Source organism: Astatotilapia calliptera, chromosome 20 (genome assembly GCF_964374335.1).
Source record: "Astatotilapia calliptera chromosome 20, fAstCal68.1, whole genome shotgun sequence".
NCBI classification, from domain to species: domain Eukaryota; kingdom Metazoa; phylum Chordata; class Actinopteri; order Cichliformes; family Cichlidae; genus Astatotilapia; species Astatotilapia calliptera.
The window spans coordinates 18,357,779-18,384,124 of NC_137441.1; the positions used below are offsets into that span (position 1 = coordinate 18,357,779).

A 26,346-nucleotide genomic window follows, 5' to 3' on the forward strand; every position below is an offset into this window, starting at 1 on the left:
AACTAGCAGTCTCAGCTGTCACCTCTATTCCTGCCAGGCTGCCAGAGAAGGGTCGGTCCAGCAGACGGGGTTTGTAGGTAAGGACAGTGGTGCCCTTTAAAATGATGGCATTGGTATCCAGGCAGGACGAATCCTCCACAACCACAAACTCTGTTCCTGTAAATCAAATGGCAAATATTTAAAATGGCAAACTCAGTAAAATATGCAGGTCAGGTATTTTAGGATAACCCAAAATATTTCTAAGCCCTGGCATAATTTACAAATGCAGGAGATGAAATGCTACACAAATATATTTTTCTTCAGTGAGATTTAAGTTATTATGTGACTTTTTTTTAAACTATAAATGTAAAAAAAAAAAAAAAAGGTTTTAGTTGTCTGACCAGTGACTGCCCGATGTGCAAGTCCTGTTTTTTTAACACTATGCAAAATAATTGTTAACAACATAGCATTCTAAAATGGGAGTGTATACAGCAACTAAGTTGTGCATGAAGATTGTGAGAGAAATACAGCACGTCATGTAAAGGAGATGGGGTATACAGCTGATTTTGTAAGTTTTCCCTCTAACAAAGAAATGATCAGCCTATAATTTTAATGGCAGGTTTATTTGAACAGTGAGAGACAGGACAATAACCAAAAAATCCAGAAAAATGCATTTCAAAAAAGTTAAAAATTAATTTGCATCTTCATGAAGGAAATAAATATTTGATCCCTTTGCAAAACGTGGTTTAGTACTTCGTAGCAAAACCTGTTTTGGTAACTGCAGAAGTCATACGTGTCTTGTCGTTGGACACAAGTTTTGCACATACCTCAGGGGGGATTTTGTCCCACTCCTCTTTGCAGATCCTCTCCAACTCATCGATGTTTCATGGCTAATGTTTGGCAACTCTAACCTTCAGCTCCCTCCACAGCTTTTCTCTGGGATTGGAGACTGACTAGGCCACTCCAAGACCTTAATATGCTTCTTCTTGAGCCAATGCTTTGTTGCCTTGGTCGTGTGTTTTGGATCATTGTTATGCTGGAATAACCGCCCACGGCCCATTATCAGTACCCTGGCTAAAGGAAGGTGATTATCACCCCATCCATCCTCCCTTTGATGTGATGCAGTTGTTCTGTCCCTTTGGCAGAAAAACACCCCAAAGCATGTTTCTACCTCCATGTTTGATGGAGTTCCTTCCGAGTAGTTCTGGCCTTCCGAGTAGTTCTGGCCTGATTCCTCACAGTTCTTATTTTATAAACTCCACGAGGTGAGATCTTGTGTGGAGCTCCAGACCGAGGGAAACTGGCAGTTATTTTATGATTCTTCCATATGCGAATAATCGCACCAACTGTTGTCACCTTCTTACCCAGCTGCTTGGTGATGGTCTTGTAGTCCATTCCAGCCTTGTGTAGGTCAACAATCTTGTCCCTGATATCCATGGAAAACTCTTTGGTCTTGGCCATGGTGCAGGTCGATTGATTGCTTCTACGGACAGCTGTCTTTTATACAGGTAACAAGCTGAGAAGGCTCCAAATGTCAGCTTGTTACCTGTATAAAATATAAATGGGAGCCAGAAATCTTGCTGATTGATGGGGGATCAAATACTTATTTCCTTCAAAATACAAATTAATTTACAACTTTTTTTAAAATGCATTTTTCTGGATTTCTTTTTCTCTCACAGTTCAAATAAACCTATCATTGAAATGACAGACTGGCCATTTCTTTACTGGTGGGCAAACTTACAAAATCAGTAGGGGTTCAAATAATTTCTCCCCTGACTGTGAGAGACCAAGCAATCTTTTCCCAATATGTCACAAGCACTAAAGGACAGTCTTATGAAGTAGTTAGCTCCATATAATGTGTGGAGGAAAATCAATCACTTTTCATTGCAGTTCTTTTCATTTGTAGATGCAGTGAAAATACAACTGCTGAATGGAAGTATTTCTGAATTCATTAAAAAATAAAACTATCTTTAAAAAAAACAACAAACTTGTTCCTGTTAGACTGCTAGTAGCATTAGTTACAGTACTGTGTGTAGCCACTGTAATCTGAAGTTTAAGCTACATTTTGGTGTGCCAACAACCACACTTTGACTACTTTTCAATATAAGAGCACACACAGTTTTCTTTCTTTGTTCTTCATGTCTGACCTGTGACGTTGATCTTGATCTCAAGGCAGCGCTCCTGGGTGACCGACACTGTGGACCTCTTGGTGACTACCCCACTCTTGACTGTCTTTGGCATAACAGTTCCTATTGTACTGGCCATGGTACAGGAACCTGAATCTGTGCTAGTGTTACTAGGCCAGCGCTGATGATGTTTGGCATCACTGGGTATCTTCTCAGTCGGCTTCTGCAGGAAGTCCTGTACCAGCTGGACCCAGTCAAAGATGAGAAAGACCCTGAGGTTGTTGAGGACCACTGTGAAGCTGGAAGACTCACGTGTGGATCTGTAGAAAGGGAGATCATAATGTAAGTGACTAACATTATCTAGAATGTCCACTTCTTCCAGTTCAAAGATGTTCTCCAGTGTTACCTATAATGCAGTTCAAGCTGTAAGGATGCCCGGTTGGTGCCTGTTTTGGATGCCTGGAGAATGCAATCAAATACATTGTGCCTTGCCCCATCATCTTCACCGGCTCTTTTATTTAACCCGGTGTATCGAGTGTCATATGCCAGCAGGGAATGAGACACCAGGTTGACAGACTTGGATCCATTAGAGAGACTCTCAAAGAGCAGCTTTGATTTAAGGAAGTCGAACCTTTGCAAGAAAAATAAAAACAAAAGGGTGAAATGGAATAGTTTCAGACTCCCCTGTAAAAAAAATTAACAATTTAAATCCCTCGAACACCACCACAGTTTTTCATCCATCGAATATTAGATGACCAAACCCAAGTTGCAACTTTTAGCTGATGTTTCTAGGAAATCAAAGAAGACATATAGCTTCTGTTTCTTCTTGGTGCACAAACTAAAATGATACCAAATGATTTAAAATTCTCTGGAGAAGTTTGGCTATGATGCACAGTGCCACGTTTGGAGAAAACCAAATACAGCATATCAACACACCTCATGCCAACTGTTAGCTTAATGCTAGAGCGGTGATGGGCTACATTGCAGCCACTTGCAGTCACTAAGTATGGAGACCATGAACAATCTGTGCACATATCTCAAGCACTGTCCACCATAATGGACATGATAAAAGCACCAGTTGCTAGGGAAAAATGTCTATTCCCCCACAGGCTGGCAGAGGTTTTTGGAGGTTTCTGGCTTTTGGTAGGTGACCTTGAATGCAAAGAAGGTACTGTACCAGAAAAGCGCCAAGTGTTTGATTTGATTGCTAGCAGACTGCCACAGTTGCCGGTAGCTTTTTATGTTTGTCTGCAAACTACGAGTTAAGCAGTAGTACATCTTGAGAAAGAGTGACGCAAACCAGAGATTAAGAAGATTGATCTCAAAATAAAAGTTGTGCCTTTGTGCTGCAGCCAACATGGTTCCTTAGGCACAGCATTTACTCTGAAGACAAACAGTCTCCATTTCCAGTTTGAGGCACCCTTAGTTTCACTTCCGCTCAGAGAGTAACTGGCCAGCCTGCATGAACTGTGTAACTGAGGTTACACAGGCTTAGAGAATGTGGGTTCACTTGATCCCACATTGTCACGTGTCCAAAATGGCAAACAAACGAACCTCAGTACCAAAAATTCTAGGGCCAAATGTGAGGCCTCGTCTGACACAGATAAAAGCTTGAATTAAACCGGGTCATCCATCAGGATAATGGTCCCAAGCACAGCAGGAAATCTACAGTTGGTAAAATAAATGTTTAACCACTCATCGATATTCGAAGTAAATATATGTCTAAAGGTGCTATTAACATGAATTTCTTGACGGCAAGATGGCGTCGTAGCGCGAACACCCGTCTCGCTGTGCTCCGGTGAGGTCCCCCGATTATCCGTCTAAAATACGTGTTCACCTGGTGAAACGTTACAAATGTGCGTGGGAGTAACTCTATAATGAGTCTGGACGACTATTTTTCTAAAATGCCTAACGTCAGGTCTAAGAAAAAGACAGCTCCGGTTGTGCAAGCTAGCGACATTGTGGGTCCTATGGCGGCTGAGCCTGAAGAAGCTAACGCCAGCGACACAGAAATCTCCGCTGACGCTGAGGAAACTGGGAGTGATATCGACCCGAATATCCTTGCGGCTCTGAGTAAGATAACTGACAGCATTACAACTTTATTGGATGTTAAAGTTGATACTGTGCTGGCCGCAATCCGTGAACAGACGTCTCGGATCCAGGCTCTGGCGACACGGGTGGGAGACGCCGAGATACGGATTTCAGGCGTGGAAGACACGGCAGGTGTATTGCAGGCGAAAGTGGCTCGACTCGAAAAACAAGTAACTGACATGGCAGACCACATGGACGATTTAGAGAACCGCAGCCGCAGATGTAACCTTCGCCTGGTCGGGCTTCCCGAGGGCACGGAGGGAAATGATGTTGTCGCCTTCATGGAGTCATGGCTCCCCTCCTATCTCGAGCTCACAACTAAAAATGGGAAGATCAAACTAGACCGCGCTCACCGCTCTCTAGCACCGAGGCCGGGCCCCAGCCAGCGCGCCAGACCCATCATTATGAAGCTTCACAACTTTGCTGATAAACAACGTGTGATGGCCGCAGCTCGGCGCCTGGCTACGCAGCCGAACCAACCAACAAGTCGGATCAAAGTCTCCTTCTTTAATGATTATTCAGCGGCGGTAGCCAAGAAACGCAAGGCTTTCGACGAGGTGAAAAGCTGCCTGAGGAAGAAGAATGTGGATTATGCGCTTCTCTACCCCGCCACACTGAGGCTGTTTGCCAACGGCAAGGAGAAGAGATTTAACACACCGGAGGCAGCTGCGTCCTACGCGGACTCGCTGCCCTGAATCCCCGTAACCACCGGAGTACTCCTTTTCTTCACACTATGCCTTAATTAACCGGTGTGAGTACTTGCCGAATCTAGGCGTATATGACTCTTTTTTTTCGTCCTCGCTGCTTATAAGCGACCAGGTGAAATCTCCCACCCCATCGGGCACCGGACGGACTGTGTTTTCGTCTATGGGTAGGCGTGAGTTACGCGCGTGCAATGCCCTTCGGCTTTCCCGACGGGCAGGAGGAGATTGGTTTTTCCCTACATGTTTAGTAGGGCTGTTGCCAAATCACTGTTCTTTGAATGTTCAGTCACACAGCTCTTTCATGCCTTTTTTATTTTTATTTTATTTATTTATTTTTTCAACCAGGGTGTGGTGAACCCTTTGGCTCAATATGCTTTGTGTGATACATGAATAAGTCTAATAATGAGTAGGCTGCGAATATGCACCTGGAATGTACGAGGGGTTCACAGCCCTATTAAGAGGAGGAAGATATTTACTTGTCTAAGAAAGGACGGTGTAGATGTTGCTATGTTACAAGAGACACATCTTGATAATAATGAACACTTGAAGTTGCAACAAGGATTATATGGACAAGTGTTTTTTTCATCCTTCACTACAAGAAGTAGAGGAGTGGCAGTGTTGATTAGGAAAAATGTACCTTTTGTAGTAACTGATTGCGTTAAGGATCTGAAGGGCCGCTACGTGATAGTCAAAGGGATTTTGCAAGGCCAAAATATCTTATTACTGAATGTTTATTTTCCACCTGCCCACCCAACTACCTTTCTTACCAAAATGTTTCTGGAATTAGCCCCATTTCTTCCTAACTCTACCGTTATTATTGGTGGTGATTTCAACTTAATGTTAAATCCGCTTATGGACAGATTTCCACACAGCATTGCAACTCCTTCTCCTCAGGCCAAAGCGCTTCATGCTCTATGCAACGAGTTTGGACTTGTGGATGCTTGGAGATATACTCAGCCCTCCGATAAGCAATACACATTTTTTTCGGCTCCGCATAGGTCCCAGACTAGAATTGATTACTTTTTTCTCCCGAAAACTGACTTAGGTTCAGTAGTATCGTGCGACATAACAAGTATAATCATCTCAGATCACGCTAGGGTAATCATGGATCTCGATCTTAAAGCTGCGCTTCATAGGTCCCGCCACTGGAGGCTTAATACCATTATTCTTAAGGATGAGGAATTTACCTCTCACTTCTCTGCAGAATTTAAAGCGTTTTTGGATATCAACACCCCCTCAGCTACTACTGCCTCTGTTTTGTGGGAAACATGCAAAGCTTATGCGAGGGGCCTAATTATTTCGTATTCTGCGACAAAGAAGCGACAACGGATGGAGGAACAAAAATCTTTAGAGAGCGAATTGATGGATAAGGAGAAAACGTATATTGCCTCCCCATCACCACCATTATGGCAAGAAATAACCGCACTCAGGTCAGCGCTGAATTGCCTTCTTACCAGAGATGCAGAGAAGAAACTTAAATACACCAGACAGAGGTTCTACGAGCATGGAGATAAGGCCGGTAAATGTCTGGCGTACTATGTTAAGAAGCGCGCAGAATCTAATACCATTGCAGCGATATCTGATGAAAGTGGCCACAAGATATATGAAAACAAACTGATAAATGACTGTGTTAAGAAGTTCTACGAAGCCTTGTACTCTTCTCAACAAGTCCCGGAGGGGGTGCTGCTGATGCATAATTTCTTCACCCAATTCGACTTACCAAATTTGTCAGAGGAACAGAAGACTGCCCTTAACAGCCCTATAACTAAGACCGAAGTGTTTAAGGCTATTAAATCACTGCGAAGTGGAAAGTCGCCAGGGCCTGATGACTTCTGTTGTGAATTTTATAAACAGTTTCGGGATATTATTGTGGAACCGCTTCTTGATATGTTCAACCACTCCTTCATTACGGGTGAATTCCCGCAGACACTGAAGGAAGCCAACATTTCCCTAATTCTAAAGAAAGGGAAGTGTCCTGATTTGTGCGGATCCTATAGACCTATAGCCCTCTTGAATGTAGATAGGAAACTGCTTTCTAAAATTCTGGCCACCCGCTTAGAAAATTTTTTACCTGTGCTGATAAGGGAGGACCAGACAGGCTTTATAAAGGGTCGAAACTCAGCCACCAATGTTAGACGCTTACTGAACGCTATTGTAGCTTTCAAGCAAAAATCTATTGACGGCCTGGTGCTTTCTCTCGATGCGGAGAAAGCATTTGACAGAATTGAGTGGTCTTATTTGTTGTATACTCTGGGCAAATTCGGCTTAGGGGAGAATTTTATAAAATGGGTCAAAGTTATCTACAATAATCCACAGGCAGCAGTCCTGACTAATGGACTTAGGTCTGATTACTTCAACACTCATAAGGGAGTTATGCAGGGCTGCCCCTTATCGCCCCTTCTATTCGCTCTGGCCATAGAGCCTCTTGCTGAGGCCATAAGGGCGACGCCCACAATACGTAGTTTAGAGATTGGACAGCTGTGTCATAAAATAACCTTATACGCGGACGACATCTTGATTCTTTTGACTAACCCTGTAACATCCGTACCCAGTCTCATTGAGGTGATTGACAGGTTTAGCCATTTCTCTGGCTATAGAATCAATTTGGCTAAGTCAGAGACCATGCCTCTCGGTACTCTTTTCACAATGCCGGCTACTGTTCCTTCCTTTCCTTTTAAATGGTCTCCTAATGGATTTGTGTATTTGGGGATCTTTATTACCCCGTCTCTCGACCAATTGTACAAAGCCAACTTCACACCCTTATTTGGCAAACTCAAACAGGACCTAGAGCGGTGGGCGTCACTTCCTGTCTCCTGGCTAGGACGCATTGCCCTGATCAAAATGAATGTGCTGCCCAGGCTATTGTATCCTATCCAAATGATCCCCGTCTTGTTCTCTAAGAGAGTACTGAAGGACATAAATGGTTGGCTCACCTCTTTCATCTGGAACAAGCGCAGACCCAGACTCAAGATGGCAGTGTTGCATCTGCCAAGCTCCAGGGGCGGCTTGGATCTACCTAATATTAGATTGTATCAGCTTTCTGCCCATTTAAGATTTGTGAGCGACTGGGTTAGGGGTAAAACCTCAATCTGGTCGGATATTGAGACAGCTCTGTCACAATGCAAACTGAACGATCTATTATTTTGTAATGATTTTAACGGAATTAAGGCCCTTTGTACAAATCCTGTAACAATCAACACCCTAAAAGCGTGGCGAATTGTCCGCCGTCTTGAGGGAAGATCGAGAATAACGTCAACCTTTACCCCTATAATGAATAACCCTGCTTTCCCTCCGGGTTCTTTGGACCCCGGCTTTCAACGATGGTCTGATAAGAATATTAAGTCTCTTGGTGACCTTTTCTCGGGTGGTGAACTCATGTCGTTTGAACAGCTTACCAACAGTTACGGCTTGCCTAGACAGGATTTCTTTCGTTTTTTGCAAATACGACACTATATCACTCACAATACAACCCTTGCTGAGCACCCTGAAGTATCTGATGTTGAGAGGGTTTTGTTTGGGCAACAGCTGACGGTGTCTCTGAGTTCATTTTACCATGTGCTTAATGCTTTGACTACCACTGATGCGCAGGGGATTAGAGGTGTGTGGGAGAGGGAACTGTCGGTAACCATAGATGAAGATAAGTGGGATACCGTTTGGTCTCTCGCAAAAAGGATTTCAATTTGTACTCGGACAAGAGCAATCCAATTTAAGATTTTACACAGATTACACGTATCCCCTCACCGCAGACACCTCTTCAGCCGCTCTCTTTCCCCTGTGTGTCTTAAGTGCAAAACTGATGTAGGGACTTTAACTCACTGTTTTTGGTCCTGTTATAAGCTTCAAGAATACTGGGCTGACATTACAGGTGAACTGGGGAAAATCTTCCACGTTGATATAGAGATGGACCCTTTGTCCCTGATTCTAGGTCTTCCAAGTGACCGCCTAAAAGCGGCGGCCAACAAAAGATTGTATAACACTCTAACATTTGCAGCCAGGAAAAATATCCTCTTACAATGGATCAACGATAGGACTCCCACTGTCTGTGGCTGGCGCAAAATAGTTTTTGAACTGATTCCTCTGGAATACCTCACACACGTTATACACCACAGTGTGGGTCAGTTCTATGGGATGTGGCACCCCTTTTTGGACTATATTGGACCGGACCTTTCCGCTATCTTATTCAAAGGACTACTACACACGTGATCACCACCCGGGCGCTGTAAGACTGACTCACCACCTCTTGTATGTTATATTTTGTATTTTGTATCTTGTATTATGCCTTATTTAAGAGCTGTTGTGTACGTTTTGTGTTTGTACTGTTTTGTTGTTCTGTGTCTACTGTCGAGACACTGTCGTGTTAAAGGAAAATCTGCAATAAAAACAATGATGAAAAAACAAAAACAAAAAAAAAACATGAATTTCTTAATAGATGTGGTAACAACCCATACAACCCACACGAGCAATGAAATCAAATTGTAGATGTCCATAAATTAAGTGCAATTAGCAATGAGAAATGACACGGAAAAAGTATTGAACACACGCAGAACAGGGGGTCATGACAACGAAAGCCATGACCCTCAAGACCTTTGTGACCTTATTATTGCAAAACATACTAAGGGGCAACAAAAGTCACAAAACAAGTTAAAAAGAGGTAAACAAACAAACATACAAGAGAATGTGTCTGTCTGTGCATGAGCGTTTGTCCCCAGCATGAGCCAAGGAAGGGGCCCCAGACACCAGCCACCCAAGAACTGCCTGACACCTGCCGCAGCTCTCACCTCACAACAGAGAGGCCTAAGTGACCGAACCAGGGAGCAGGCTAGCAACCACCCACTAAGCACCTACATCACGGGGTTGTTACCGTTCTAAACCATGTCCCAGAGGGACCCAAGACTGGCCAAACAGATACACACACAGAAACTGCACAGAGGCACACATCCTTCCACATCCACCAAGAATTATCGCAATAGCTGTGCAAGAGCCAAGGGCCCCTTGTGGAGAGCTTAAGAAAGACCCTGAATCAGAAGGTATGATTGTTTCAAAGAAAACAACAAGTAACACACTCAATCTCCATGGCCTGTACCGCACAACTCCATTGCTGAAGAAAGCCTGTGAAATACTGGGAAACTATAGCCTGCTAAGATGTTTGGAGGTCTAAAAGCACAGCATATCACCCCAAAAACACCATACCATGAAGTCTGGAGGTAGGGCTGTTTTTCAGCACACACCACTTCATATAACTGAAGGAAGGATGAATGGAAAACGTACAGAGACATTCCTGTTAAAAATCTGCTGCCATTAAAATGAAATGAGGGTGGACATTTCAGCAGGACAATGATCCCAAACACACAACCAAGAAAATAATCAACTGGTTTTAGAGAAAGAAAATAAAGCTGCTCTAATGGCTCAGCTAATCAGCTGACCTGAATCTAATTGAAAATCTAAATGCTAAAGCTCAGAGTTTAGGATTTGGAGACTCTGTGGAAGAATGGGCCAAAATCACACTTGAGGAATGCATTCGACTAGTTTCCCTATACAGGAGCTTTCTTGAAACTGTCATCACCAATAAATGCTTTAAATAAATAAATTTCCGTCGCATAATTTTTGGACATCTATGGTTGGATTTCTTTGCATGTGTGGACTGGATGGGTTGTTACAGACATCTGGTGAAAATAGCACCTTTAGAAATATATTTGCTTAGAAAAATGGTGATCATACCTATGTTACCTGCTGTATAACACCATGGCTGAAACCCCGCCCACAAGGTGCTACAATGACTCAAAGTCCAAACCTCAACCTGACTGAAGTGCTATTGCGGGACTGTAAGAGAGCTGCGCATAAATGACTGCCTGCAAATTTCAGTGAAGTGAAGGAATGCTGTAGCTCCTCCACAACAACACCAGCCCGAAATATGTTAAAGAGCCGTGAAATAGCTGTAAATGCTTCTATATAGAAAGTCAGAAAGGACTTACCTTGCTAGTGAGCATTTGTGTTCACTGTTTTGGGGATTGTACAGTAGCTCCAAACTGACATCCATCATGTTCAACAAGAATGAAAAGTTGGTATAAACATCTCCACTCAACACCGTCTAGGGAGAGAGAAAAAAGTCAGTCTGCAAACTGAAATATGAAAAAAGAGCTAATCTGTTTTGCCATTCTGGCAATGAGATCTTCTATAATTGTAGTTGCTGTCCTCACTACCCACCACGTAGCCTCACCTGAAGAATTCCCTGCACTTTCCAATGTCAGCTTTACGCTCTACATCACCTCCTTTTTACAGCTTTTAAAATGAGTAAATGTTCTGCAGTATTTAAGACATCAAAAACCAGCAAATGCTATATTTTGTCGGATATATGACATATCCTTATTTAAAAATGTACTACAATGCACTGTAAACTGCTCAGGTGTACGTATGTGTGCTTTCTCACATAGGTGCTGGGATCCTGCAGGTTGTAGGGTCGCAGGAACTCTTCAATAGGCTCTCCCAGGTTGTTTTCCAGTAGCCCTCTGACAAGTTGGTAGTGGTCCACATCCAGAGAGCAGTGTACCGATGACAGGCTGCCTTGGATGGACATGTCGGGTACCACATGGCTGAGCTCTCTGAGTTAGGACCAGGTTTGGATTATGAGTATGGTCATATACTGAAACAATTCTAGCATGTGCTACAGAAAAAGGTTTTCTCTAAACATTATCCCATTATTCATGTGAGAGTTGCTGATGTTTAAAACTTCAGCATATCAATGAGTGTAGGATTAAAATATTTGATGTACTGAAAGCCTGTACTTTTCAGTATCCTTCAAAGTTGGAGGAGAACCCAACAAAGCCAAAGTTGGGTGCTCGTGAGCCTAATAGCCCTGAGTTATAACTGACTTATTTTACGGTAGGGGAGCAAAACAACACAAAAATAATGGATGGACAGTGAAAATATGCCCTGAAAACTGATTTTCAATTCAGCTTCAATTCAGTTTTATTCATTTAGTGCCAAATCTCAACAAAAGTCACCTCAAGGTGCTTCCACTGCTAAAGAAAAAAGAAAAGAAAGTCTGTTATGAGCATTTAAAAGCAGGGCTTACTTGTCCAGGTTGCGCTCCACTTTAAGTTCGAGGCGGCAGCAGTCTTTCAGCAGGTTGTTTCCGGTGCGACGGACACAATAGGAAGGAAAGACCAGGTCTGAATATTCAAGAGGTTTACCACCACTGTCCAAAGGTTGACTTGGCAAACGCTCTGCAGCAAAGATATCCATCTCCTGCAGGTCCAATGCAATGCAGTCCAACAAGCACACATGGTTTTCTAATGGGGATAAAGACACACCACATACAGCTAGGTTCATAGTGTTTTGGACAAATTCTATAACACTGCCTTTACCATCTTCAATAGATGACATGGCTTCCTTTGGCTGCTCTTACTTTCATAATTCTTTTCACTTCCCATCATTCTGATACAAATTAATCTTGTACCAGAATGATGGGAATCAGTCCAATGTTGTTTCTCTACAGGCCTCAACTGACATGTTAAATGTTACGTTTCATATCAGTATAATTACAGAAAATATGGCCTGTTTGGAGTTAGGGAAAGTCTCCTCGCTCTTAAAGGAAGACAGCAGCAGGGCTAAAGTTTGCAAAGCTCCAGCTGAACAAAGCACAAGACTTCTATTATGTCCTTTGGATAGATGAGGTGAAAGTGGAGATATTTTGCCATAAGTTATGCAGTCTAAGACCTAAGTCCAGACCTCAACAAGATTAAAATGATGTGGTAGGACCTTAAGAGAGCTTATCATAAATGACGGCCTGCAAACACTATGAAACACCAAGGACTGCTAGAGATGTGTGAAATGGCCGTGCATCCTTATCGAGGGCTTTAAGAACTCAGAAATTACTCACCTTGCTAACGAGCATTTGCATTCACTGTTTTTTGGGACTGTACAGTAGCTACAGAGATGCTGACCTAAACTGCGAGGGCCATCCTTCTCAGGTGTCTTCTCTGTGTCTACGGTTTGTGGCCTCCCAGAGGTGAAACCTGTGTATGAGGTCGAACTGGATGTGGAGACTCTGCACGTCTCCTGATCACTGCACCTCTCTGCTGCACTCTGGACATGCTCCTTTAAAAAAAAGAAAAAGAAAAGAGCTGTATAGTTGAACACCAAGTACTTTTAAAATTGATTTCTACATACACACACAAATAGTAAATCATATTTTTGTTAAATGCCAAAATAACTAAAAGCAAAAGACACTATAAACTGTTTTACATATATATTTATGAGATGGGACTGTGGAAAAGCTTACCAAGAGCTTAGAAAATAATATACACGAAAAACAAATACAATTTTCAAAATACTTTATCATAATAACCTAAATCTAACATAATTCCTAAAATTTAGTAACACCAATTGTTAATTTTTAAGTGAAGTCTATTTCTTTGTAAGCACATTTAAAAACAACACACAGATTGACCAAAGTGTCATGCAAACTGGGGGAAAAACACTGAAACAAAAACAGAGACAAGACACAAACCAAAAAAAGAATTTAAAAAAAATCCTAGGGAGTAAAGACGTGTCTTCAGGCGGGTTATACAATACAATATTCTTAATTATTTTTATATAATTTAATCTGTGGATCTCTTTAGGTCACAGTTAAACTTATACATTCAAGCATGTATTTGTCCTTAAGAGTATTTTTTCCCCCCTGTGTTATACATTTATGACAGGAGGAGTAACCTCTGTTTAGTCAGTGTAACATGTAACAATAACTGTACAACCAGCTTTGTGAGGCAAATGAGTATGTAATATATGCCGATCATTGACATATCGGCATTACTTTACATCATCATTCAGATATTTATAGTATGGTGACTTGTGGCACTGTAAAAACAGTACAACCTGTTTCCACATCAAAAGCATTGTCCCATTTCAGATCCTTGTTTTTGAATTTGCTGGGATTTAATTCTTCTCTCTCACACACACACACACACACACACACACACACACACACACACACACACACACACACACACACACACACACACACACACACACACACACACACACACACACACACACACACACACACACACACAGGTAGATAAGCATCATTCCAAAAAAACAGTGATGATGTGCACACAGTCATCATAATAGCTGGTTAAACACCAAAGCCAATCAGAAATTGAACTACACTTGACAATCACTAACTTATAGTACATTAGTGTGTGAAGTGACATGTTGTTTTTTTTAAACGTATAATTTAAATAATAACAAATGTGGTGAAATTAGAAAAGACTGGAAGAGAAATGGGGCGCAGGCATCACTCCATGCATGGATGAAACCAGAAGCATGACTCACCAGAGAAGGGAAAAAGGCATGTGCCATGGTCAGTTTCTCTACCTTGTCTCTGAGGGAAAAAGTCCCATACGCCCCTGCAGGAAGGAAGTGGTTCTTCACCCTCAGCTGACCAAGGTTGACTACAATGAGCCTTGGTGACCAGGAGCTCTCTGGGATGAGAATAACTGGGGCACCAGCCTCAATATCCAGCAGGAGTCTGGATGCCCTCTGAGGCTGATCTCGTACCTTTTGACAGACACAGGGAGGAAGGAATGAGCAATATGCAACAAAACCCCCACTGGTTAGCACAATCTCTCCAGTGATTTATCATGAAATGTAATGGAAAAACACAATCTAATTAAAAAATTAACAAGTAAACACCTGTGCTTATTTAGTGCCCCTCCAATTAAAAAAAGTCATGCAAAGTGTAGTTACTGACAAAGCCTGCTCTGCCCAAGAGTGAACTGTGCCACTTTAGCAGTGGTCAAATTGACAATGTGGTCCATTCTCCAAAAGAAGGAACGAACCTTCTCAAGAACACTAAACGGCCTGAAGACCACAGAGGACAACTGAAGTCTTTCCTTGGTTAAGTCTTTACATCTAACCAAATGAAATGCAGCCTGGAGAACATATGCATAACTTTACAAGGGGCTACAGGCAATGACACCAACTTCACTAACATTTGGTTTGTAAAAACTACAGCCTAAAGAAATCATGTTGTTTTCTTTCCATGACGGCAGCCCTAGCAGACAGCACTCACAAGCTGGCCCTCCACTGCAGCCCGCTGCCGGCCTAGCACATCCTGTAGCTGAGTGAAGTGTTGGATGAAGGCTGCCACCTCAGCTTGAAAGCGCTGTGTGTGCACGTAATGCACTGACGCCATCTGCAAAGACACCTTGATGTCACATTCCCGCTCCAGGTCGGGGTCAGGCTGGCCATACCTGAGGAGAACAGAGCACACAGGTGACTAAAAACAGCACGATACTTCTAATTCCTTTAGCACAGAGGAACAGTCTTTCGAGCACTGCAGTGATACATACTTAAGAATATTGAAGATCAGTGCCTCCCCTCCTTGTGTAGTGAAACGCTCTCTGTAGAGATCACCATGTGGGGTCAGGTCACTCAGGGACAAACTTCCTAAAGCTCCTTGTAATGCCATGTCACCATCTGAAATACCAGACAAAATATAACAACAATATACATTTTGGTGAATCGATAGTAATAAGATAAAATCTGAATATGCACAGTTTGTTTTTTTGCTTTTACAATATGGAAAATAAAATAAAAAAGATTCATTCATACCAAACATCTCCAGATGAGCAGATAATTTGGACACACTTGCTTTGGCAAGCTCATTGAGTTTCTTGTTCAGTACAAGAGACAAAGAATGAACCTATGAATGAAAACACGGAAAGGGGTTAGCAATACAAAAATCACTTCAGAATTGCCACTTTACACTCACCAGCCACTTTTATCAAGGACACCTTGCTAGTAGTAGGGTGGACCCCATTTCACCTTCAGAACTGCCTCAGTTCTTATTGACACAGATTGAACAAAGTGTTTAAAACATTCCTCAGAGATCCATGTCCATGCTGATATGACATCATCACACAGTTACTGCAAATGTTTTGCCTGCATCCATGATTTTAATTCTCCTGTTGCACTAGAGCCCAAAGGTGCTCAAAGTATCTAGCCATTACATTACCGCCAACCTGAACCAATGATAAAACGTAGGATGGATCAAATTGTGACTACGATCCAAATCTTGCAGGAGAAACTGAAACTCATAAGACCAACATTTTTTTCCCCCAAATCTTCTGACCATTTTTGGAGAGCCCTTGTAAACTGCGGCCTCAGTTTTTAACCCCCTACTTAGCTGACAGGAGTGGCACCCGGCATGGTCTTCTGCTGCTTTAGCCTATGCGACCAGTTCACTCCCATGTATTCATGTGTGATTATCAGGGTTGCAGCAAGGCTATATGTTCCAGGTGTAATCTCTCCACTGTGGAGGTCTCTCCGGTTGGTTCACAGCATGACTGACTGTTATGAACCAACACTTGATGAATTTGCTAGTATGTTTACTAGATGATTAGCAAATGACATGGTATGCTTTAGATCATAAGCCCTGTTTTTCCCCAGCAACCCCCTCGCCTATTATCATTGTGCTACAAAGTCCTTCTTTTCCTTCTGTTTTTTTTATTTCTAGCAGCGTGACAGAAGTTTATGTTCTTGAATTATTATGCTATCTCTTGATTGCAGACTTTGAAAATAATACACCTACCTGTTAAGTACGTTCTTGACTTGACTACATGCTGTACACCACATTCCAAATTATTATGCAAATTGTGTTTAAGTGGCATAAAGATCAAATAAGTTGTTTTTCAATTAAACTCTTGGATGGAATTGTGTCTCAGGGCTCTTTGTATCACTGAAATTAATCTCGGATACCTATGATCATTCGTTTGGCAGGTGAGCCCAATTAAAGGACAAACCACTAAAATTGTATCTGACAGCCTTACATTGCTATCCTTAGAGCAATGTAGCCTGCATCAATGATAAACAGACTATATTTTCATACAGGATCTCTTAATTATTGAATCCATATGCATTCAGCATAAGGTCTGATAACTTTTAGCAGGCTATGTGACATACCTTTAGGTCGACTTTGGTGTTGACAGGCTCTCTTTTGTCTTTCTCACTGCTGTCTGGCTCATAGAGAGGCTCTCCTGGCGCGGGCTGGGGTGTCACAGGCACCTTGACTGCATGATTATTGGCAGTAGAGCCAACACCAAAAAAGTCCAGAATAACCACCCAGGTCTGCAGCGTGATCAAGACGTCCAGGCAGTTAAAGTCAACGTCCACACTTCGGCCTACGCTCCCATAACGCGTTCTGAACTCTGGATGGTTCTGGTCAACCAGCTGTACACTGATATGGACTAATGACTCATCAAAATCTGGTGGTGGGTTAGGAGAGGGTGTGTGGTGGTTCGGAGAAGGAGGAGGAGTGCAGGGACAGTCCGGGCCCCTCTTGGATTTGCGACTGCTAGATGAAGGGTTGCTGGGGTGCCTCTGGTACAGCTGGAAGACATTCTGAGCCTCCTCCATGTGAGCGGGCAGTGACCGAGGCATGACTGGGTACAGAGCATTAGATGCTGACGGACAGCTTTGAGAAAGGTACTCCTTTGGACTAAAGGTGGAAGGTTTGGGAGCTCCACGCGACACCATCAAATGTTTGTACTTGGACTCGGGATTCTGCTCCAAAAGGTCTTCCATGAGCAGGGAACGAAGAGCCAGCTGGATTTCCAGTAAATGAGGGTGATCCTTGGTAAAGTCTCCCTCCAAATCTTGGAAGCGCAAACTGACTAAGCCCTGGGACCCCTGTGTTAGATCAGCACTGAGATGAACCTGCAATTCTGCCACATGTAAGGTGACTTTTAGCTGAGTGAACGAGGAAGAGTCAATTGTATGTTTGTTTGACTGTAGAGGCAAAGGAGATGAAAGTGACATGTGAGAGAAGCTGAAGTGAGGAGGGTCCCTTGCAAACATTCCTCCCTGGGGGTCGGGAAAGCGGTGAGGTTTGGTGCAGGAAGGTGTTGGTGGTGGGGGTGTGGGCGGCTGGCTCGGTGTAACATGTTGCTCTTCAGTCAGAGACAAATTGTCCAGTGTCTGGAGGACTTGTTCATACACAGGCTTGCACAGGAACACCTGTCACCAGAATGAAATGTTAAAGCAATTAATAACCCAGCAGTAAGACTTGCACAGCCATCGCATGTTATATCCGACTTCATCTCAAGCAGAAGATGGTGCAGCTGTGTTGGAATAAAGTATTCTCAAAAGGGAAAGGTGAAGCCAGTCAAGCTAGTCTTGGTGTAACCATGTGATGTTGTGATAAGCCAAAATTATTAAAGTAATAGAGTCAGTTTAAAATTTGTATCTTTAAAATCTAGAAAAAAAGAGAGGTAGTTACATCTAAACAAAAACTGTGGTTTTTAAATTATTGCTTTTAATTACAAAAGTCTTACTTCCTAACTTTTTACAAGTATATTTTAGGAAGATTAATCCAAAATACTCTCCACCTTTCCACCTCTGAAAAATATAAATGATGCAGATGTGCCACAAACTGCAGTTACACGAGTGGCTGGCAGCTGAATTCCATTTTTATCTTAAAATGCACAACTCTACAGCAGCGTGTTATAGCCTACAATAAAAAATGTTTTTTGTCTCTATGTATAGTTTTCTCTATATTAAAAACATGCATGGGCGGTGAATTTTTTAAATCAGTTGTTTGGGGAATCTGGTGTCTACGACAGAGTATTATGGCCACATTAAGAAAAAAAACAAATACAGATCAATTTGAGAATAAAGTTGAAATTCTATTTTAAGAAAAAACTCAAAATGTGGAGATTACAGCTGTTTCTAGGCAAACTTCCACTTTCACTTTAATTTTAAAATGATCAATGCTATATTTGTTTCTTATTGTGGTCATAATACTGCTTCATAGATGTCCACAGCTTTTAGCTCAGGTCTCTGAACTAGACCTTTAGACCAACATTTTCTGTGTTGGTGCAACTTTTGTATATGATAAATTACATGACTTACTACATGTTACAGACCAGCTCAGAAACTAATGGAGGAAATCAAGCTATCTGTGTTATTTTTGTAATCTTGTTTATAAATTTAGTTTAAATATAGTTTACACTTCTCACACATTAATATTCAGTAATTGTCAGACTACTGTTGTTTAGAATTTTTCTTTTATAGAAATACAGATTTTTCCAACTATAAGGAATTCAAAATGTTCTACTTCATGGTTCTTTGTTCAGTATTGATGTGAAGGACACTTTACAGAAACATCTACTGACAGTAGTTTAAAGAAAGAAAGGTAAAGTACAGGTTTGAATTGTTGTAAGGACAGCATTTATGTTAAAAAGTGAAATTGGGCCCAGCTCTGTTGTAATACTGATGTGCAAGCACTGTTGTGCTTTCCTTAATGTACTATGTGATCTGTAAAGGCAAAAACCACCAGTCTGTGTTTTCTATTTATGTGTTTAGAAGTAAATGGTAAATGGCCTGCATTTGTATAGCGCTTTTCTAGTCCCTAAGGACCCCAAAGCGCTTCACACTACATTCAGTCATTCACCCATTCACACACACATTCACACACTGGCGATGGCAAGCTACATTGTAGCCACAGCTGCCCTGGGGCGCACTGACAGAGGCGAGGCTGCCGGACACTGGCGCCACCGGGCCCTCTGACCACCACCAGTAGGCAAACATGGGGTTAGTATCTTGCCCAAGGATATTTGGCATGCAGCCAGGAGGCAGCCTGGGATCGAACCACCGACCTTCTGATTAGTGGCTGACCTGCTCTGCCACCTGAGCTACAGCCACCCCATAGTAACCAGTCCTTCATTCACGAATAGTGACTTATATTTAGAATGCATATATAGTTATGTTATATACCTTAACAGGATTAACAAATTTGCCCTCAATTCTCAGTAGTCCTGTGCTCTTGAAGGATTCCTCTGTGGTGAGGAGAGTAAACTGTGCATCTCCATCAACAGGAACTTTCTCCAGGGTGAACTGTATAGTGGTGTCTTTCAGTATATGGAAAGCTAATGAAAGAAAGAAATTATATGAACATACTTGCATTACCATGGAGAGAATCTGCCATCCGAAATACAACTATCCTAGAAATTTTAAGCGTGCTCACCTTTTCCATCATTTAAGGATTCAAAGAAGTCATGACGTGTGAACTGTGGTCCATCCTGAGTGTTGCTCCTGTTGCGAGTTGGTGACACGCTGCCAGCATTAACCCCCTTGCCTAGCCTCTTCACAACTAAATTACTCATGTTGAGTGAATAGAGGCAAATGTCCTTCACCAACACCTGCAACCTTTCTTTTTCTGAGTCTTGCCCAGCAACAAAATTCTGGATTGTTATGCTTCCCAGGTGACCAACCAAGAGTTCTGGGTGACCAGGTTTACGGGGAATGGACACAACTGGTGATTCAATGCTAATGTTGAGGGTCAGTTTTACTAAGAATGTATCTAAAGTGGATTCAGGTTCCTCCATGGGAACGTCCTCTTCATCCTCAAACGGATAGGCCCAGCTCTGACTCAAAGATCGCATTTTCCGTGACGGCGTCTCAAAGAGTGACACCATCCCACTATACTCTGCTGTTTTGTTAGCTAAAACTGTTGACACTTTCGTGGCAGCTCTTTTCAACATGGAGCGGAAATTGTCTTCTACTTCATTGGCTGACAGACTGAGTTCCTTTAAGAACTTAGCTGAGTGGTTGTAGTGCAATGATGCCATTTGAAGTTTCAAAGAACACTCTCCTTGGGATTTCTCCATAAGGCGGAAATTCAAAGCTTCTGCAGGAGAACGTTCTCCTGTATTGGGAAGGAATGTTAATCCATCAAGACTTGGGGAGCAGTCTTCAACACTACCGATGCTGACCACAAACTGGCTTCGGCCTCCCTCCTGGGTTAGGTCCACCAGCTGCATGCATCCAAGTGAACCATTAATGTCCAACCGGCTACCCATGGACACATTGACCTTGGTACCAGTAATGCTGGCAGTGGCAATCTTCAAACCCTTCTTCTCAGTACCTAAAACAGTGCTGGTAGACTCTGTACGGAGGAGAAGCAGGTTGAGGCGATGGATCTCCACAGTCAGTTCTTTGTTCTGGTCATAGGTGGACTGATATATCCCATCTTGTTCCTCACCACAGTCCTGTTCTGTATGTTGTTGTGCTTTATCGTGTTGCACTGGTGACGTCCAGGTGCCTTCTTCTTTGGGGAAAGACTTCTGTAGGAACTTGAGCAGTTCTACCATAGTCTCAGGGTTGAGAATGATATCCAGGTTATTAACCTGCATGCTTGTAACCTGAAGGGAGCTTTCCAAATTCATGGAGGGGCAGTCTGAGCTGACAAACTGGTACTCAAGCTTAATCAGGGCTTCTTGGTCTTTGAAAAAGGAACTGAAGGGGGAGAGTCCATCTGAGGGCAGGTGAGAAGACTGCTCAGTATAGCTTTGCTGATGTGGAGGAGAACTGCCATTAGCTGAAACAGGAGACGATGGCTGGCTTTCTTTTAGGCTGCCTGTGGGTATGTCAAAACTGAGATGCTTATGAGAAGCAACAAGGAGGTCAAAGTCTGAGCCGTAAGTTTGTAGGGTGTCCACCAGCAGAAGACCATGGACAGTTAGAGCAACTTCTGCATCATATGGTCGCTTGACAAAATGAGCATTTGTGCCAAACACTTTAAGAACAGATATGTACCGCCCATCACTCTCTACACCAAGCTGCATGTAGTTAATGTTGAATTCAGCTAACAGTAGACGGGATTCCACCAAGACTTCACGTGTATGCTGCTCCAATGTCATCACGCTCTGAGTAAGATTTTTGGCTGAACCCTGCAGCTTCCATGAGCTCTCTTCTCTTTGAAATATCTTTTCATGGCGGAGGGTAAGAGGATCAGAAGGTCTGACAGTCTGACTCTTCTCTTGGCCTTTGTTTCCTTCATTTACAGCTGGACTGTTTAGTCTAGCCAGACAACTCCTGAGAGCAGTCATCTTCTCAAGGTTCATATGGATCTTGAGGTCTGGTAGGGTTCCTGACAGCACAGCACCGGGGAGCTGGGGGTCAGATGTGTAGCGCAGTCTCTGCTCAAGCTGCAAGAGCACATTGAATTTCTCCACCACGTGTGTAGGCCCTACCTCACTCTCCTGAAGATGCTTCCAGTTGTCTTTATAGCGACCAACCATTATCTGGAGGTCTTTAAAGGACAAGGAATATTTTTCATAAAGCTTTTGTCTGTAGGCCTGAGTACCTTCCAGAGACCTGAAGCTTGTAAACTCAGGGTATTTCACCTGTGCTTTCAAAGGCACATCGAGTTCAGGTGGGGGAGATTCTGGTGGGGTTGCAAGAGGAGTCTGGTACTCATCATCACTTATGTTTTCTCTTTCTGGCTGAGTAGCCACTGAGTTGGACTTATTGTCATCTTGAAAAACAATGGATACAATAGCAGGGGTAAGTCAGATATCACTCTTAACAGTGGGAAAAATAACAAAGACACTGAGGCATATTAGTGAAATGGCTAATTTACCTTGAGAGTTTGTCAGTAGAATCCTGCCTAAATCAACAACAACAAGCATTGGGTCTCCTGACTGGAAGTCATCAGGAAAAATCACCTGGGGTGCAGAGATGTCCAATTTCATTGTCCAGCGCTTACTGTTCTCCTACGAATCAGACATGAGTAAGATTTAATGGTGATTTAACTTTTTCATACCACCATGAGCAACATGAGGCAATTGTTGTTGTGATTTGACACTATAAACTGAATTGACTGAAAAATATAATTGAATTCAGAGTATGTTTCTTACAATGAACTCTCCCACAAGCAGCTGATCGATGGTTTGTCGGATTTCTGCCTTGGTCTGCATTTTCAGCTTGTTGTACTGCCTCCTTGCAGCTTCTGCCACTCTCAGCTCCAGTTCTGACTGATACCCAAAACCTGGGTTTGAAAGACATTTATTTAAACAGTAAACTGTTTTTAAACAGTCTCAATTCAGTCAACTCTGCTTGTAATTGCATATCACATGACCACTCACGCAGAACACATTTCTGGTCTCAGTGCTTGCAAAACATGCTACAGAGGAAAACCAGCAAGGTATAAAATCCACTTTAAATATACTTACCCGAGGTGTGAATTCTTCCCTTATAAAAGAATTCAATCACTTCTTTTATTGCTTGTGGGTTGTAGATTATGTTCAGTGGACTAGTGTTTACTTCCAGTCTTCTCTCAAACTTGCACCTCACAGGGTTACGCTCGTAAATCATCTCAAACACTGGGCATGAAACGCATTCCACATTGCATCCTGACAGAAACATAACAAACAAAGTGTTCTCAAGTGCGTTATGTTAAAAAAGGAAATAGTCACTCAAATCTGGTAGTATGCAATAAAAGCACAATTCCATTACACAGCAGTGGGTGATAAGTTTCATCACAGCAGGTGTCTTTCTGAAAGTGCTGCAACTAAGTTTAAGAATACAATTCCTCTACTGTTATTTTCTTCACTGTCATGAGCCAACACAGAACAGAACAGCAACCTGAACTCTGCTCTCACATGTAGGCTGATTATCTCAGCTTTACATCTTCACTGCATATGACTCTGGATACTGTGTAAAGGAGAACAACCCTAGGTTTCTCTCTGCACGGTTGCCATGCTCACAAAAAAATAAGAGCTCTGTTGAACCAATCAATCCTTTAAATCTTAACTAGCAACCTTAAATAGCAACAGCTTTATGAATTTATCCACAAACAAAATTTTGCTCTTTGGAGAAGAAGTTACTCATAACCATCTCACAGACGACATTCAATTCAGTTCAATTTTATTTATATGGCACCAAATCAAATCAAAACAACAGCCGCCTTGAGGTGCTTAATAGTGTAATTTAAAGAGATTAGTTAAATTAATACAACCAAATGCTTTGGTTACAGTGAGAAGGAAAATCTCCCTTTTAACAGGAAGAAACCTCCAGAACCAGCCTCGGGGAGGGGCAGCCATCTGCCATGATCGGTTGGGGCAATGAATGACAGGACAAAGACACACTCTGGAAGAGAGCCAGAGATTAATAATAATTAATGCAGAGTGGTGTATAAACACAGTGAGTGAAAAAGGTGAATGAAGAAGAAACACTCAATGCATTGTGGGAATCCCTCAGCATTTCCCTCGGGATAAATATCATCAATCAATCCATCATCCTAGACCTATTGCAGTGTAACTAAGAGGGGGTTCAGGGTCACTTGATCCAGTTCTAACTATACACTTTATCAAAGTAGAAGACATATATGATTCAAACCACTATAGCACAGTTCCTGTAATACCTACAGTATGCTCTAATAAGCACAACGATGAATCCACACCCAGAGACCACATTCTGTACTGAAACCTGACTGAAACTCAAATAAACCTTTCCTCTGCAGATGATCGGGAAGGTTGGAGATTGGAATGTAATTAGCTAAGAGAGAAGGGTCAAGTGATGGGTTTTTTAGTAACAGTTTAAATACTGCCAGCTTGAAGATCTTTGGTACATTTGGTACACAGCGGATTAATCGAAATAGGTTGATCATATTTAAGATTGAAACATTAACTAATAGTAGGACTTCTAGGAAGAAGACTGCAAAAGACTGACGAAGTTCATGAAGTCATTACTAGTTAAGGTTAAAGGAATGCTTGGCACAACAGAGCTTTGACCTTTTGTCAACCTGGCTACAGTGCTGAAGAGGAACCTAGTGTTGCTTTTATTTTCTTCAATTAGTGATGAAAAGTAAGACGTTCTACCTTTACAAAGGGCTTTTTTAATAAAAGCAGCAAACTATTTTTCCGGACTAAATTATGAGATGGTCTAAATTAATCCACTGGCAGGACACAAATATCGACACACTGAATTTAAAAACTTCCCCCAACCATTTGTGCACAATTTAATACTCACCCACATACAGCATGGCCACAAGCTCAGCGAACCAATTATTTTATTCCGTTTCCATAAAACTTTACTTCATAACTGTAATTGGTCATTAACATTAACACAAAACAAAAATCTTACCAGAAGTAGTGCTGGACTGGCTCGATGACTGGTTAGCTACAACAACAACGTTCCCCTATAACATGTAACAGCAAAATATAATTAACTGTGTGTTTGAGGAACTGCAATCCACTTTTTCAATATTTTTATGTGATGAACTCCCTGCTCTGCCATCACTGCTTACCGTTTTGGGCGACACCAGGACAGGAAAGATGGTGCCCTGAGTGGTCAAGTCTCGAAGGAACAAACTTCCCAGCTTTACAGACAATAAGGAGGACTCTGAGCGAGGGAGAGACTCCACCATCACTTTCACCCCTGTGGAAACAGTTACAGTCATTTGGATTTTAACAGACGTGCACAGGTTTTGAGTTTATTACATTTTCCCATCAGTCTATGGGAAAAACAGCTGTAGGTAGATTAAACTACAGCTAGATTGTGAACATCAGTCACTTGTTGGAACAAAGACTTTGATGGCATCAGTCATGTGACTCTTAACTGGCTGGTTTCTTATGTCTCTAACAGGTCCTTATCTGTAAGGCTAGGACATTAATGTTTTACGTGAGATCATCCATCTCAACTAAAATATTTTAGGGGGACTTGAATTTGTTCACCCAGGGTACCCCCCTCTCTTGATATTCAATGCAGACTGTATTCAACTATGTTTCCATCCTGCATCCTGCAGGTGAATGAAGCCACAAAACAAGTGAACAAACATGTTACAGTTTATCAGAGCTGCTGGGTCCATTTAGGGTTGATTAACTGCCCGAGTGGAAGAAGTTGAAAAATTACCATCATTGAGAGAGTATTAATGGTTCTCTAATAAATCTAACCAAAGCACGGCCTCCTCAATCCAACTCTTCCACACACAGCAGATTAGACGTGCAAATACTCTGGTTTTTCACTTGAGATGCTTGAGTTTAGACATTTAAAAGACACAATTCCTGCTTTGATATACCAGAGAATTCCAGCTGTATGACTCCACTCTCATGTAGCGTGTCTCCGCACTTGTCCTGGTGGAAGAGGGTGACTCCACCTTTCTCCAGTAAGAACTCCAACCGGCCAAACAGATGATCTCGCCTGGTGAAAGTGTTCAAAGTGTGAGAGTCCTCCAAGGGGTCGAACAAGTCTTCTGTTTCTGCTGGAAAAATATTAAACGTTTACATTATTTTAAACAGAAGATTGTTTCACAAGACATGTGTGCACTACCACAACTAGAGTTTACAAACAGATGAAAAATAGATGTAAAACTGTTCGCAGCTGGCATTTGTCAAAGGTACCACGATCGCCTAGCTCACCAAGAATATTCCAAGAGGATGGACTTTGCAGGAGTTCTTGTGGCCTATCTGGATCCTGGGACTCTCCATACCAGCCCCCCCAGCCTGGGAACCACGATTGTAGGTACTGGATCATTCCTGAACTCCCGCTCTTTGGAACAGATGTTGTAGATGAACACGTCTGGGGCTCACTGCTGGGCTCACGTGCATTCTGACAGAGGTGACACGGAAATAAGATGACTGGAACGTTCACAACGATCAATGACC

General features: G+C 42.3%; 1 protein-coding gene across 3 annotated transcripts in view; it reads right to left on the reverse strand.

The window, feature by feature from the left end:
• vps13d (vacuolar protein sorting 13 homolog D) overlaps positions 1-26,346 on the reverse strand; it is a 77,583-nt gene that overhangs the window by 37,141 nt on the left and 14,096 nt on the right. For 2 of the 3 annotated variants that reach the window (XM_026154741.2, XM_026154743.2), the window contains exons 12-32: positions 26,101-26,290; positions 25,761-25,943; positions 24,990-25,120; positions 24,827-24,881; positions 22,915-23,094; positions 22,600-22,730; positions 22,323-22,455; positions 19,926-22,217; positions 19,676-19,827; positions 16,865-17,917; positions 15,515-15,605; positions 15,253-15,379; positions 14,973-15,153; positions 14,276-14,458; positions 12,844-12,997; positions 11,973-12,189; positions 11,328-11,499; positions 10,873-10,988; positions 2,512-2,736; positions 2,127-2,425; positions 23-156 (exon numbers count right to left, since the gene is read on the reverse strand). In XM_026154741.2, coding sequence (XP_026010526.2) covers positions 23-156; positions 2,127-2,425; positions 2,512-2,736; positions 10,873-10,988; positions 11,328-11,499; positions 11,973-12,189; positions 12,844-12,997; positions 14,276-14,458; positions 14,973-15,153; positions 15,253-15,379; positions 15,515-15,605; positions 16,865-17,917; positions 19,676-19,827; positions 19,926-22,217; positions 22,323-22,455; positions 22,600-22,730; positions 22,915-23,094; positions 24,827-24,881; positions 24,990-25,120; positions 25,761-25,943; positions 26,101-26,290 — 6,399 coding nt within the window. The remainder of the gene's footprint in view (positions 1-22; positions 157-2,126; positions 2,426-2,511; positions 2,737-10,872; positions 10,989-11,327; positions 11,500-11,972; positions 12,190-12,843; positions 12,998-14,275; positions 14,459-14,972; positions 15,154-15,252; positions 15,380-15,514; positions 15,606-16,864; positions 17,918-19,675; positions 19,828-19,925; positions 22,218-22,322; positions 22,456-22,599; positions 22,731-22,914; positions 23,095-24,826; positions 24,882-24,989; positions 25,121-25,760; positions 25,944-26,100; positions 26,291-26,346) is intronic. The other variant, XM_026154742.2, reaches the window with a different exon arrangement.